This window comes from Rhododendron vialii, chromosome 7a (assembly GCF_030253575.1).
Source record: "Rhododendron vialii isolate Sample 1 chromosome 7a, ASM3025357v1".
Taxonomy (NCBI): Eukaryota; Viridiplantae; Streptophyta; class Magnoliopsida; order Ericales; family Ericaceae; genus Rhododendron; species Rhododendron vialii.
Window position 1 is genome coordinate 35,476,615 of NC_080563.1, and position 14,626 is coordinate 35,491,240.

At 38.3% G+C, this 14,626-nt stretch overlaps 2 protein-coding genes across 3 annotated transcripts; both read left to right on the plus strand.

The window, feature by feature from the left end:
- Nucleotides 1–1,364: 1,364 nt before the first annotated feature.
- LOC131332134 (uncharacterized WD repeat-containing protein C2A9.03-like) lies at nt 1,365–9,603 on the plus strand. Of its 2 annotated transcripts, XM_058366214.1 has the most exons (10): nt 1,365–1,531; nt 3,002–3,158; nt 3,286–3,453; nt 4,293–4,379; nt 7,316–7,450; nt 7,532–7,645; nt 7,915–8,006; nt 8,091–8,196; nt 8,307–8,393; nt 8,850–9,603. In XM_058366214.1, the coding sequence occupies exons 2-10, from the start codon at nt 3,006–3,008 to the stop codon at nt 9,261–9,263; spliced, it is 1,356 nt and encodes a 451-aa protein (XP_058222197.1). In that variant the 5' UTR covers nt 1,365–1,531; nt 3,002–3,005; the 3' UTR covers nt 9,264–9,603. The 2 variants fall into 2 exon arrangements, with proteins under 2 accessions (XP_058222197.1, XP_058222198.1); XM_058366215.1 differs by lacking the exons at nt 1,365–1,531; nt 3,002–3,158; nt 3,286–3,453 and adding an exon at nt 5,828–5,889 and having other exon boundaries at nt 4,318–4,379.
- A 2,989-nt stretch (nt 9,604–12,592) lies between these two features.
- LOC131332137 (proteinase inhibitor-like) lies at nt 12,593–13,231 on the plus strand. The gene is made up of 2 exons (XM_058366218.1): nt 12,593–12,756; nt 12,846–13,231. The coding sequence occupies exons 1-2, from the start codon at nt 12,738–12,740 to the stop codon at nt 13,037–13,039; spliced, it is 213 nt and encodes a 70-aa protein (XP_058222201.1). The 5' UTR covers nt 12,593–12,737; the 3' UTR covers nt 13,040–13,231.
- The last annotated feature ends 1,395 nt before the right edge of the window (nt 13,232–14,626 follow it).

Here is a 14,626-nt window from a genome sequence, read left to right on the forward strand (position 1 = left end):
ACTGACGTCGGTGAATTTGGGAAAGGAAATGCGGCACGAAATGGGAGTAGGACAGGTGGAAGGTAGGCTTCCATTAGCCACCGTGAGCCACATGGTGCTATCAGGATCTGCCAAGGAACCATGGGCACGTGGATTCTGTTTCATATCATACTACTATATAGTAGTACTTAAAGTTGGAGTGGGTGGAAATGGGAAATCCTCTGGTCCGTAATGTAGAGGCCGGAGGACGGCTGATTCCATAGTCCATTTTTAATGTTGACGGCGTGAATTTAATTTGAATTTCTATTGAACTGAGTCGCTCATTATTCGGATTAAAATTCGAGCCGTTCATCACTGAAATGAATAGTCGAATTGACCGCCCTATAGTCTGCACACTGCTGGATAGTTTCAATTTAATGGAAAACGCTCACATAAATGCATAAACTCTCACATAAATGTGTGGGGCTCACATCCACCTCACAATGGTGTGGGGTGTGTGAGCCTCACACATTAATGTCACTGTCTATGCATTTGAGCGTGTATTCTGGATGTAGTTCTGAACATTTTCTTCATTTATATGTTGCATTTGTTATTATTGTTTTTTTATAACTCAAGTATTTGGCTAATTCATGCACATGTCAATTAATTCTTGAAGGTTCGATATTTGTTTTTTTGGATCAACGGAAGTTTGTTAAAAGAGTTAGATTAGTATCTTCAAGGAGAAATTAAACTCCCGATCTCTTTTCTCATTGTTTGTATCCATTATCTTTTGAAGAGAAATTAAACTTCCGAAAAATTAGCCACCTTCATTTTTTGGCCGATATACCAAATAGCGCCTCTCCCTCTATAGATAGAATATATCAAGAATTTGGTTTGTCTGAAGTTCACCGACAAATGGTATTTTTTTTAATGGTTCAGATTTGTTTTTATATTCTTACTAGTAATAATATAATTTTACTGGTAAAAGTATATAAATCATTAATTATCAAGATGAATGATTCAAATTAAATCGCACACGCTTCTCTGTAGTTGAGCCGGATCCTGTACCAACTATAGAAATCATTAACAACAAAAATTACTAACTAAAAATTAATTAAATCGGGAAAAATGACGATAATTGATACTCGCCAATGACATTTTCAGCATTAACAAATGTTCTTGACATATTTTTGACGGATATTAATTATCAAAACATGTCATTCGCCGTCATTTTTTCCATTAAAAAATTGTCCAAACAGGTCAATAGCACCATATCCATTTGACGTCCAAACGTTCACCGTTAATGGAGCCCACCACCGAATTTCCTTATTGTCTGGGCTCCACCAGCTCCGGTGGGTCCCACGCCGAAACTCCCGTCGTCCCCGACCACCTCCTCCACTATAAAGCACGTCACAGCCAAGTGCTCAAACCTCCCTCGTTCTTTTTCGACAAATCCCTCTCTCTCTCTCTCTCTCTCTCTCTACGTTTTGGTAATTCTGTGCCACTGACCTTTGGTTCATTTGCAATCCACTCAGACTTCAGCCGCTGGAGTTGTTTCTTCTTAAATCCAGAGGTATTTTTTGTTTCAAATTTTCGGTTTCTGAGAATTCATGCTACTCACACAACTTTTAAACACAATTTTGTGCGGGTCGTTCGATGCACATGGATCAACATGCATCGAATGGTTCTGATCCAGTTGTGTACGGAGTTGTGTTTTAGGGTTGTGTTTGTAGACTCTTTTTTTTTTTCTTGATATAGTTTTAGCTCTTTAAGTCTTTAATGTGCTAAACGTCTGTTACAATTAGATGCAGTTGTGTTTGAATGGTAGTAGACATTTGGATGTATTTTTCGCTCTCTATTGTGCTAACAAAAGTTCTACATACACAACGCCAAACATGATCTCTCTCACATACACGTGGGACCCACACATACTAGTGCATGTGGGCCCCAAATGCACGTGAGAGGTTGTATTTGATATTGTGTTTGGATTGTTGTCTTCTTAGCATTTTTTATTGCGCTAAACGCCTGTTACCATTGAACTGCTATTTTCTGTGGTCCTTTGAATCGTCGTTTTGTTTCTATACAGCCACGTTCACGTTGATTTTCCTGTTAGTATTTGGGTATTCCCGTTGTGGATTTGATGAAAGTGCACCGTATACACTGCAATTCATACCCGTTTTCCTTCTAGTATTCGCGTAGTCCCGTCCATACAATGTGCGAGGATTATAAGTCATTCAGTTTGATTTTCCTGTTGTTTGCTGTTGAGAATTCGGCCAAATCAACAAACACACAATGCGCAAGGAATAATCAAGAACGATCACAAAAAAGACACAGAGACTTTTACGTGGTTCCTACCAGTATAGCTGAGTACATCCTCGGTTTACACCCGTTTTCTCTATGTAACGATTGAAGAGCACAAGTTACATCAGTTGCTGCATATAGCAAGTATTTATAAACTAGGATTTACCTCACCAATCACCATAATACCCTTGTCTTGGTCCCGGGGGCGCTGCCCCCGAATAGTCAGCGAAGCACGACCAGAATTGAGTCATGCATCACAAGCCCGACATTTGTGTAACCAAGTCCAAAATTCAATGAAAAGCAGGGTAAATGGGATGTGTTATTTTGATTTTAGTTTCCTGGTTAGGATTTTACGTTCTTTAATAACGGGTATTCAGACAGGAGTCGCATACTTTTAGGATCATGTCATGGACTTTTAGCTTTTCAAAATTGTTTTTTGAAAATTTTTGTAGTTAGAGAACTTTAGTTTGTAGAACATTTAAGCTTAATAAACTTCTGTCATGATTCAACATAGATTCATTGGATAATCACATTAGCTAGCCTAGTTTTACCATCTAATTTCATATCTCCACATTTCCTTGAGATTTCCTTTGCATGTCCTTTCTATATCCTGTATATTTTATCGTTTCACTCGGCAGTGATTAAGCATCTTAGTGGTCTTCTTGATCTGTTTTCTCCATCATGTACCAAATAAAACGGAACTGTTCTTAGGTTTGATCAAATGGTAGTTGTTCAATTGTAGGAAAATGCAGCAATTTCAGAACCACAACCTCGAATACATGGTTGAAGACTACCACGAAATGACTGGTTTCGATGGAATTCTCTTTGAGGACACCGAATCGCCTAGAGAAGGTGTTGATGGGTATTTTGACTCGGACTTTGAAGATGACTTTGAGCTGGCAAGTTTAACTGATCATCAGCAGTTATATTAACATCTTATCTAGCTATGGAATCTTCATAGATATATATACGCATCAATTTACATTGTTGTTAAACTACGTTCTTATGGATTTTTGGCTCTTACAGACCAAGCCAAAGACTGATACTTCAGCTTTGGAAGCTAGAAATGGCAGAGATATTCAGGGAATTCCTTGGGAGAGGCTCAATTTCAATAGAGACAGGTACCGTGAGACGAGATTAAAGCTATACAAGAATTATGAGAACCTCTCACGCTCTCCCAAGGAGCTCATAAAGGTTGGTCTTGCTGCATACCAGCCATTGCAAAGACAACTTTGTTGTAGTCATAGTCCAGTTAGAGTCATGAATCTAAGGCGAATGCATTTTTTTCTTGGGAAACGGGTTTTTTCCTCTTCATTTAACTTATTCATTATTGGTGCTGTTATTTGTTCTTTTCAACGTGTTAGAAGACCCTCGGATATTTACCGTTTCCAGTTGTGGTGGGGTTGTTAAATGGGTTTCGATGCTTATAGTATTCTTTTTCCATACACGGAAAGGGCAAGGAAAGGAGTGGGAATTTGGGAAATTATAGACGTAGATTTGATATTCCTTGATTTAATTTTTTGTTTCAACTTCTTGTCGTACTTTATTGAAGTTTCCAAGAGGCTTCCCAGGTTGTTGGTGAAGTAGCCATTATAATAACGATAATTCAGAAATTCTCGTCAGACCATGAAAGTTTGATTTTAATAAGTCTTGCTCATACATGAAACATAACAGTGGTGTCAATTTTCCCTTTGATTTTTGGAGGTTGGTGGGGGTGGAGTGGGGGGAATGGTGTTCGACTTAGCAAGAAGTGAAAATAGAATGCAAGGAACAAAAATAATGGAAGACCGGAAAGAGTGGAGTAGTTTGATGTCTCTCTCTTGTTTATTCCCAAGTATCCTGAATTGAGTGGTACCTGTCTTACGTGCTGATTTAATTGGGCAAGATGTTATGTTTCAAATAGCTATGACTTTAGTTCTTTAAATTGTTTAAAATTCCCTGATAGGCCATCTAAAGCTTATTCGTTGCATCAGTTTGTCCTACTGAGTTTCGCTTTCTCTTGAGCACCATTGCTAAAGATAATTTTCCTGCAGGAGTGCACAGAGGCAGAGACATGCCACAATTTTTATGACTTCCAGTTCAACACTCGCCTTGTCAAATCGACCATTGTGCATTTTCAGGTGGAGACTCCAAACTGATATCAAAGCTTTTGGTTTAGGATGCTTTTAGTAGTTATAGAGGCGTATCTAATGTAGTTCCGATATTTTGTTCCTCATATTAAATACAAGAATTATTGAGATTATGTTCTGCGAGCACATCTTTTAACAAATTAATTGAAAGCTCTTCTACACCTTTTTTAAGAATTGTTGTCCTTTTCTTAAAGTTTGTCATTTGCCCTTCTTAATCCTTTTCAAATGGATGACGAACGGCATATATCTGGTTATCATTCATTGTTGAACTAAAAGATCTAGTAAAATCCTTTTGTACTTGTCAATCTAAGGCTCGTTGCTTCAATTCACATTAATGAGAAATTATGTTTGCTGATTGGGTCTAAAACGTCTTATGATTTCTCAGCTTTAGACTCTAGTGTCATTGCTTATGGTAGTTTGGCAGGTATTTGGATATATTATTTACCATTTTCGTTGATTTGACAATTCGTCTATAATGATGATTCAATTGGTTCCCACTACTAACATTACATTGAGCAGTTCCAGATGAAACAACTTACGCCACTCTGTAGCACAACAGGGAGTACGGCATGTATCTGACTCCAATCTATAATAGCCTGATCATCATCATGAGTAGCTTATGAGTAAATCAAAAGGAACCCAATGCAAAAGACAAGATTATTAGCTGGGCCATTCAAACATCTCCTATTTTTAAGCATCAAAATCAAAGGTAGTCTTAGAACTATAGAATATATGAAGGCTATTGGCAGCTCATACTTGAGCAGACTTTTTACCAGGAGAACTAGTATGACCACTTACGTAAAGTGCAGGTTTTATCTTGTTATGGTAATTGATATTGATCGATGTAACATTTGAAACTATGGATTTCCTTCCCCTACGAACATAAGCAACCTCAAATGCAGTTACAACAATGATTCGATTGTTCTGATAGGATTTTATAGTCACATTCTCATATGGGTATGTCAGCAGCTTGAGGGCAATGAGAGGTATGCTTGAGATAATCATCATTTGACGTACCTTAGGGAGATTGGTGCTTTGTTCTATGTAGTATCTTTCTCTCTCCAGGAGCCCTGCATTTAAGCTCGTCTCATTCTGATGGGCTTTCAGAGACATGTCATTTGCTGGTATAGTTTGAGTTATGTTTCGGGTTCTAGGACTGTAGACTTTTTTTTTTTTTTTTTGTCTCTATGCTTTCATCTTGCTTTATTAACTTTACTGATCTACTGTTTATATTGTTTGTCTGGTATGGAAATTTTTTGGCTGCTTGAACAATCTACTTGTTGATTTTTTTTTTTTTTTGGGTCAATTAGTTCTAGCTTGAGGGATCATCATACTGATTCCTGGTGACAGCGTTAAATGTGATCGTAGTCTAGACTTTGTACCTTCCTTCTTAACATAGTTACTATCGCATTGGGGCTACTACTCTTATTTTATTACAGCTCAAAGCAAGGTGGCAGTTAAGTTTGAGAAGCTGGTGCATTAAGGATACCTTGTTCATATGGTATGATGAGGACATATTTAAGCATTTAAGAGCGGTTTGTATATATATATATCCGCGCTTAGTATTGTTTTTCTTAACATCATGGTGAGATATGCTTTTTCATGTCGTTTCTCTTTATTGCAATTTTCAACCTATTTTGTGCATGTTGCGCAAGGAGAAGGATAACAAAATTTTGCTGGCAGTTGTTTAACCAATTGACCTTCTTGGAATGGTCTTAACTTCCACACATTTTGAGATTCTTTGTTGGATGCATACAATTTCTGCTCACTTCATATCACCCTTGTTAAGGAGAAGTGAATGTATATTTGGGAGGAAAAAAATTAGTTAAAGGATTATTCTTCGTGGTGAAAGTTCTATTTAATAGTGTGATTTTTTTTTTTGCAAGAACACCCATTTGTCACGTTTTAATTAAATCTACAAGCTTGTTAGCGAAATGGTGGGCCACTGTAATATGAACTACCAGGTTCTTTGCAAGTTTTCCTTGTTATAGTTCTCTATGGATTTAGTATCAGTTGTGTTTTATACTACCTCCATCTCAAAAAGATCGTTCGGCCTGCAAATCAAAACTTAAAAAAGGAAAAGGAAACACATTGTTGTCAAAAAAAATTAAACTTTTTTTTCCTTGAAAGTTACTAGATTTATTTTAATTCATGAAAACAAAAAGTTTGAACTTCTTTTTTTATACAAATACACTTTTTTAAGTTCTCTTTTGCGAACCAGGCAATCTTTTAGGAAAGAGTGAGTATTTGGCTGTGTCAAAAATAAGAATAATTTGAATTAGTTCCACTTGGTGCCCTTAAAAATTCTAAATTTCATGAATGATCTTAAGCTGTCATGTCGTGCACCTTGATGGCCTAGTGTGTCCACTTGTCATGATGTTCCCTTCTTCTGTGCTGGTTCGGTGGCTGGTTGATTTCTAGTTCTTACTTGTAGTGTTGCTCTTAATTCACCTCTTTGGAATTTAGTACGGTAAAACTGGGGTAGCTGTTCTTCTTGTGCTTCACATGTCAGCACTGTCACAAGCCATTCATTTTAGTAACAGACATGGCTTGGCACAGTTGGCATGATCAACGTTTAAGCGACCAGACAATTATGATGTTTTATATTTTGTGATTAATCTAGCGTAACAAAGTCGCATGGCATCAATAGCTTTGCCAACGGGCTTGTAGCTTTATATCTTCATTTGTAAATTGGTTGTCAACTTTCATTTGGATGGTTAGGCTGTTTTTGTTCCTTGCTTTTTACTGTGGATTAGGGACCAATTTCGTCTACATTGTGCAATTGAATCCTTTGCTCTATTTTTCAGGGTCCAACCTCTCTTTTCTTGTCCAAATTGTAAATTGTCGTCCTCATGCTTTGCATACTACTAGGGTTGAACATTGCTAATGATGTTCCCATCAAACTGGGTTTGTTTTCCTGTTCGCAGTTGAGGAATCTTGTATGGGCAACCTCAAAACACGATGTTTATCTCATGCAAAACTACTCCCTGATGCACTGGTCCTCACTTCTTAGGAGGGGTAAAGAAGTACTAAACGTTGCCAAACCGATTGAACCGACAAAAGTAAGTAGCATCTTGTCTTACCTTAATTCAATTTGTTTGATTGTTGAAGCATGGAAGAATTAACTTGAGATACTTTTCCAGAAATATCCTGGATCCTTGGATCAGCAGACACTGTCTAGAGTCCAGATAAGCACCATGGCAGTTAAAGATAATCTCTTGGTGGCTGGTGGTTTTCAGGGGGAGCTAATTTGCAAGGTATAGAATGTACAAGATTGGAGAATGAAAACCTAGTTTCTTTTAGGCTGTATTTGCATGTTGGGTTTGTGAAGGGATTTGTTGTGGCCCTTGTGGGAAAAGAAGAGAAGAGGTAAGGGATGCTTCTTCATTGCTAAGGACAAGACAATGACGAAAAATTTGTTACATTATATTTCCTTTTCGAAATCCCTCCACAAATCCAAGAACCATACAGTATTTTTTTTGCACTTCCTCTCTGATTCTATTCTAATTGTTCTCTCACTGGCCAGTTCTTGAGTCAGCCTGGGGTTGCCTTCAGCACAAAAATTGCTGCAGATGAAAATGCTATAACTAATGCAGTGGACATATACCACAATTCCAAGTCAGTCAAATCTTGACTAAGTACATTTGCTAGAATTTATAAAGCTTGGCCTATGTTTAATGCTTGTGTGCTACATCTTTTCAGTGGCTCCATACGTATCATGACTGCAAATAACGATGCTCAGGTCAGGGTTTTTGATGCTGGGAATTTCGCATGCCTTAGTCGTTTCTCCTTTCCGTGGTCAGTAAATGTGGGTAGATGTCCAAATCCCTCTTTTCTGATATCGTTCTTGACCTTTAGCTACTACTCGGCAATTGTGTATATTGCATAGTTTTATAAGCTTTTGTAATTCATCTGCAGAACACTTCTGTCAGTCCTGATGGTAAACTAATGGCAGTCCTTGGGGACAGTGCGGAGTGCTTGATCGCTGACACTCAGTCTGGAAAGGTTCGTTTCTACTTCTATTTGCTACTGAGTTGGTTTGTGTTTATCTTTTATTGTTGTGGAGAGGGAACAAAAGGAAATGAAGAGGGAACTAATTTAACTTTGTCTGATTTAAAGAGAAAGACACAAGAAAATATTAAGGCACCTCCAACAAACAAAGAAAATAAAGAAGAATAAGAAAGTGGTCCGAGGAAGAAGAGAACTGTTTATTCATATCCCCCCAAAATTTCTCTTCCCTCACATACTAGGGTCTAGGAACCAGGCATAGGAAAGGAGAAGTCTCTTATTTTCTTTTTTGGTTCATTGGAGGCTGTAACTTGGAAGAGGTTGAGAAACGAGGATGCTGAGCTACTTAATTAGTCCTACTTGGTTGGATTCTGTATTTTCTAGTCGAGAAGAAGCCCTGGTCTGTTTTAGGAAGCCTTTTTTTGAACGTCGTGTTTAACGACTCCTCTACAGGTTCTTGGGAATCTCAAGGGGCACTTTGATTATTCTTTTGCCTCAGCTTGGCACCTAGACGGGCAAAATTTGGCTACAGGGAACCAGGACACCACTTGCAGATTGTGGGACGTAAGAAACCTATCCCAGTCCATAGCCGTACTCAAGGGGCGAATGGCTGCAATCAGAGCCATACGGTTCACATCGGACGGCCGCTTTATGGCCATGGCAGAGGCGGCAGACTTTGTTCATATATTTGATACTCAGTCTGCTTATGCCAAGGTGCAGGAGATTGATCTGTTTGGGGAGATTGCCGGAATTTCCTTTAGCCCTGACACAGAAGCTCTGTTTGTTGGTGTAGCGGATCGGACGTACGGTAGCTTGTTAGAGTTCAACAGGAGGCATTACAACTTCTATCTTAATTCCATACTTTAGAGGGGTGTTCTCTCTGAAGTTAGTTGCATATCAATATCCATGCGTGTGTGTATATATATATATATATATATATATAGACATCGGTTTGTATCTGCGAGGTCTTGGTGTTGTGGGTTTTTAAATATTAGCTAGAGGAGCATATTTTCAAGTTGATGTGGCTACAATTGGCATGGAGAATATCGAAAAAATTATAAATATCTCCGTAGCAGCAGTAGGAAAGAAGAATTCTTGCATACGTACGTGAACGGTATTTTGAAATAGTCGGTTTACGTGTGAATTCATTATTTGTTGTAAGAATATGTTCTTCTCTTATGCAAAGGCAGTCATTTTCTCTGCTGTATTTGATTCTTATTGTAGTTGTGATTCATTGTAATTGGAGAAGACCAGTCTATGTTCTTTTCATGAACAAAGTTGATTGTCACCATTCCAAGCAATAAGTGTCTGAGACAACTTGGACAAGTATATCTTTACCATACGAATACAGCACCCGAACAGCGATCCCGTATTTTGGGATTGTCTCTGTTGGGGGACCTTCCTAAATCTCGAACCTAGTCCTTTACTTGAGCAGAGAACAGGTGAAGTGGACCTTCCTGTTGTCTTACGAACAGCACCCTCTATCCACTCCCAGCTGCCTTTTCCTTCCCCGTACCTTCACATTCAACTTCTTCAACGGTTCATCCAAAGAGGTAATCGGACTCACAGGCAACTCCGTCTTTAAGTAGTTGACGATAGCACGCAAAACCATCCAAGAGCAGGCTGCACAAGAAATCGAAACAAAAAGGTAGGAGATAAGATCGTGAATTCACAACGTAGGCGTCCAGCGCATGAAAGCCAGGCTAGTGGGGACGGGTGGTTGTAAATCTGAACCCGGATCATGGTGCTGTGAAGTTGAGTAAATAATGTGCTTCCCACAGGCCAGTCGAACCATGTCAAGCAGAAGTTGTCGCCACCGAAATAATGAAGCTCCGGTTTGTAGCGTGCGTAGTCTATGTTCTCCAGGGGGTATTGAATAGCGTTACAAAGGCCTTGTACCACTCCGGCGTACAAATTCCAGTGATGGAGATCATACGCATAGAAATAACCACTCCCAACCCAGAACAGAGTATGGCTTACTGCCACGGGGTGGGAACCGGGTGATCCTAACCATCCTAATGGGAAATTGTAGTCCTCTAATTGTACCGATCTATCCTCTCGGATGTGATAGACAAGGACAACTCCTCCAAATTATGAGACCAACAGAATTGCCTAGCCCCTTTCTCCTCGGCCCCCTCCTCCACCTCCAGAGGAAGGTTTATGAACATTACCAGTGTCGCGGGTTTTGAAGAAGATATCCTCGCCGTCGTTCACTGCTACTGCGAATACTCGCGAGTGTTAAGAACCCTAGGAGGGGGGGGAGCCAAAATCTTCCATGCAGCAGCACGAGGAGAAGGGGTGGTGTCGTGGGAGGGGGTGGTGGTGTCAAGAGACGTGGCCCAAAAATCCCGAGACCAGGGCGACATTACAGAAAAATTTGGAACATACTTTAAGATGTGATCAATTATGATGATACAAATTGCAAAACTACCATACGAATTATCTCGCATCTCATACGAAATTAAAATGGAACCTTGTATGCTGGTGTTAGATTTTAGAAACATTGGGTGGATGAGCCTGTATAGTTTTACAATTTTTACGAAAAAAACTAATGTAGTAGTTGTAATGAAAATTTGAAAACTTGGGTAGGGCGGCCGTCTGTCCCTCAGAGTTGTGGCATCGATTGTTACCTCCTTGAAAGGGTTGTAAAATTCTGCGTTATTGGCACAATGATGTTAGGCCTTATGTGGATGATCATCGTGTTTTTCTGTCCCAACTCTTCTTCCCCAATGGATGCTGTTTGACGTCGGACGATGTGCCGAAATCTTCACAGCGAGTCGCGTTTGATTTGGAGTACGAAGTTACCGATGGTAATGGCATCGCCACGACCTGATACGCTACTCTGGCCGGTCCATGAGGGGAGATGAGAAAGGCTTGCGTCTTGATCCTCATATTTTCTTTAAAATGAAGGGAGCCCATATTTTATAGTGTGTTATACTAGGTGTAAAAAGTTAGCTTGTTATGGATGAACTCAAGCAAAAAAGAAAGGTATTTTGAAGTGATACTTTTGCGTTCTTGTAATGATCACTATTTTCAGAAATATAATAAATTGAGAGAAAATCGATTAAAGTGGTTTAGACCTATTTACCATAGTACATAGCAGGGCAATGGGAAGAAGAAGACTTAAACTGACTTTAAATATCGTGATACAAAAGGATTTGAGCTTAATAAATCGAAGTGAACAGGTAGCCTTGGATAGAGTTCTATAATAAAATAGGGCCGACCCCAGTTGATTGGAATACAAGGTTCGATTAGGAAGAGATTGATTTACTGTTCTTTTTTCTTTTTCATTTTTTTGTTAAAGATTAACTATTTGTATTCTTTGCTAGTAAAAGTAAATAAGGGGCCTCAATCTTGAAATTTGCCTCGGGCCCACGAATGTCAGGGACAGCCCTATCACTACATGGTGGATCTTTTTTTTTGGATTTCTAATCTCCTTGTTTTGGGCATCAACCAACTTCCAAATTAAAGCCAGAAAGTTTAGTTACACCGCATGAAAATGCGGTGACCGTCCATTGCGCGTCTATTGAGGCCCACTTCGGGCCTCAAAAAAATATAGAAAAATATTCATAAATTTTAAAATAATATTTCATGGGACTCTGTAAAAAATCAGCTCAAACGGATATCAGTAAGTATATTTTTCGGAATTTGTAGGGACGAAAACTAACGGCCCCAAAAAAATACAAAATAATATTCATAAATTTTAAAATAATATTTCATGGGACCTTGTAAAAAATCAACTCCAACGGATATCGATAGGTGTGTTTTTTCGGAATTTGTAGGGACGAAAACTGTTATTATTTTAAAATTTATGAATATTTTTCTGTAATTTTTTGGGACGTGTGGTGGACGGTCACCGCAAAATTCATGTGGTGGCTGACATATTTTGAGATGAACTATAGTAGGTCCCGAAGCTGCTTGGAGAATTAACTATCCATCCATGGGAGATCATGAGTTTGCCAATGTGATAATTTTGGTGAGACAATGGTGTGTGCTGCTGGTCTAATGTGGCAACCCAGCAGCCCACTAAAAAATGTGCTGGAAAGATATATACTGGTAGAAAAGTTTTGCAATATTCAGACATCTAAACAGCTGAATTACTGATTTTCCGCTTGACCAAAAAAAAACAGCTGAATTACACCATTTGTATCAATATATATATGTTCAAATAATTAAAACAGCTGCAAAGTCAAAAACAACCAACCACAAGGCTTAACCAGAAACTCAGAATGCTCATCTATAAATACCCATTCACTGAAACTCAACATATCAATCACAGAGATAACGCAAGACAACATATTGCATACATACCAAGTTCTAGCAAATCGCATAGCATTGAGAATGTCGTCCGATTGCGAAGGTAAGACTCGGGTTTACAGAGTTCCGTTTTGATGAGATGTTTTGGGAGCCTAGTTAATTTCTAACAAGGTTTCGTGCGTATTTATGCAGGGAAGAATTCGTGGCCGGAGCTCGTCGGGGCTCAGGGAGAAACGGCTGCAGCAACGATCGAGAGGGAGAATTCTCTGGTTAGCGCGGCGGTGCTGTTAGAAGGAACACCAGTTATTAGGAACTTCGATTGCACTAGGGTTTGGGTTTGGGTTGATGAGGACGGTGTGGTTACCAAGGTCCCTAAGATTGGTTAGAGTTTGAAGCACTTGGTGCTTGATTTTTACTCTTCATTAACCTGTTGGTGGTTGAAGAAAATAAAATGGAGTTGATGTTTCTCCATGAGTACTAATCGCTCAATAAAAGAGGGTTATGAACCAAAAAAAATCTGGTTTGTCCATCTTTTCTCAACTTTCTAATTTTAATAAGTTCTCCCCATATTTGATCTATTTTATTATCTCTGTATGTTTATCCTCCTGTTTTTTTGGAAGTGGAAGAACTTCGGCGTCGTTGGCATTATAATTAAGCCAAGCTTTTTGGCTTTTTTAACCCCAATAAAAGATGGTGTTCCAGTTTATCCACTTAAAAAATAAGTACTTATTTATAATTTTCAAGCTTAAAAATAATTGGCATATTGAAATAAGAAAATATGTAATATGAATTTTGTTTGATAGATCTCATCAAACCTTGCAAAAAAAATTGAAAATTTAATTTTATAAATTCATTATTTTTTAAGTTTGAAAATAGATTGTTAATTTTTAAGTATTTATTAAAAAAAAAAGTAGAACGGGACCAAGTCAAGTGCGTTGCCTTAAACTTGGCATCATATGGGAGTGGCTCAAACCCAACACGTGTCCATGGTAGCCGTAAGCCCTAAGGAGGCAACTGCATATAAAATGACTATAATACATCTCCAGCTTTAACCAATAAACCATGAGAAAGGGCAATATGGTCATTTGAGTTGGTAAATAAAGGGTGGGTCAAAGAAGCCAATAAGCCAAAAACTTTTAAAGCCAAACCAGTTGGCTTATCAACATGGCTGACGGTCCCGTTACGCTTGCTTTTTCAATAAAAAGATAATTTCAAGTTTAAATATAATAAAAATAAAAAATAAATTTTTAATTTTTTTATACCATTTAAAATATCTCAATTAGATCTATCAAACAAGATCCATATTGGTAGAAAAATTATTTATATAAACATATAATTTTTGAACTTGAAATTATCTTCATTTTCTAAAAGTTCCTATTTGGAGAAATTGGAAGGACCATTTCGCACTTTAAGCCAAAAAACTTGGCTTAATTATAATGCCAAACGAACCACCGCCACCGACATCTATCATTTTTGATGGTGAATAATTCTTCTTCATCTTCATCTTTTTTTTTTTGGCCACACGGTATAGTTAGCAGGGGTTAGCGAGATGTGTTAGGACAAAAAGTGCACAAATTATCCATAGCTCTAACTCCAAACCGCCCACAGAGGGGCTCGAACCTCTGCCTCCTAAAGAAGGGGAGAACGCAGTAATTCTTCTTCGTCCTCTTCTTTTTCTTTAAAGTAGGTGAATTCTTCTTATGCTTTCAGTCCAATGGTGGTAGTAGTACCATGGATCCATGCCCCTGACGAATTTAGCCTCAGATTGAGCTTTCATACACTCTGTTTGACTTGGAAAAGTCCTTTCTTCATCATGTGAATTAAAAGTAAACAACAACGTGCTTTAGTGTTCTCGTAGTCGGTCGGGCGCCAACATTTTGACTGAGACCTTGTTCTCTAATACTTTTTTTTATTAGAAAAATTGTACATTTTATCTTTATTTAAATTTTTTCATGTTTATTGATTTTGCTTCA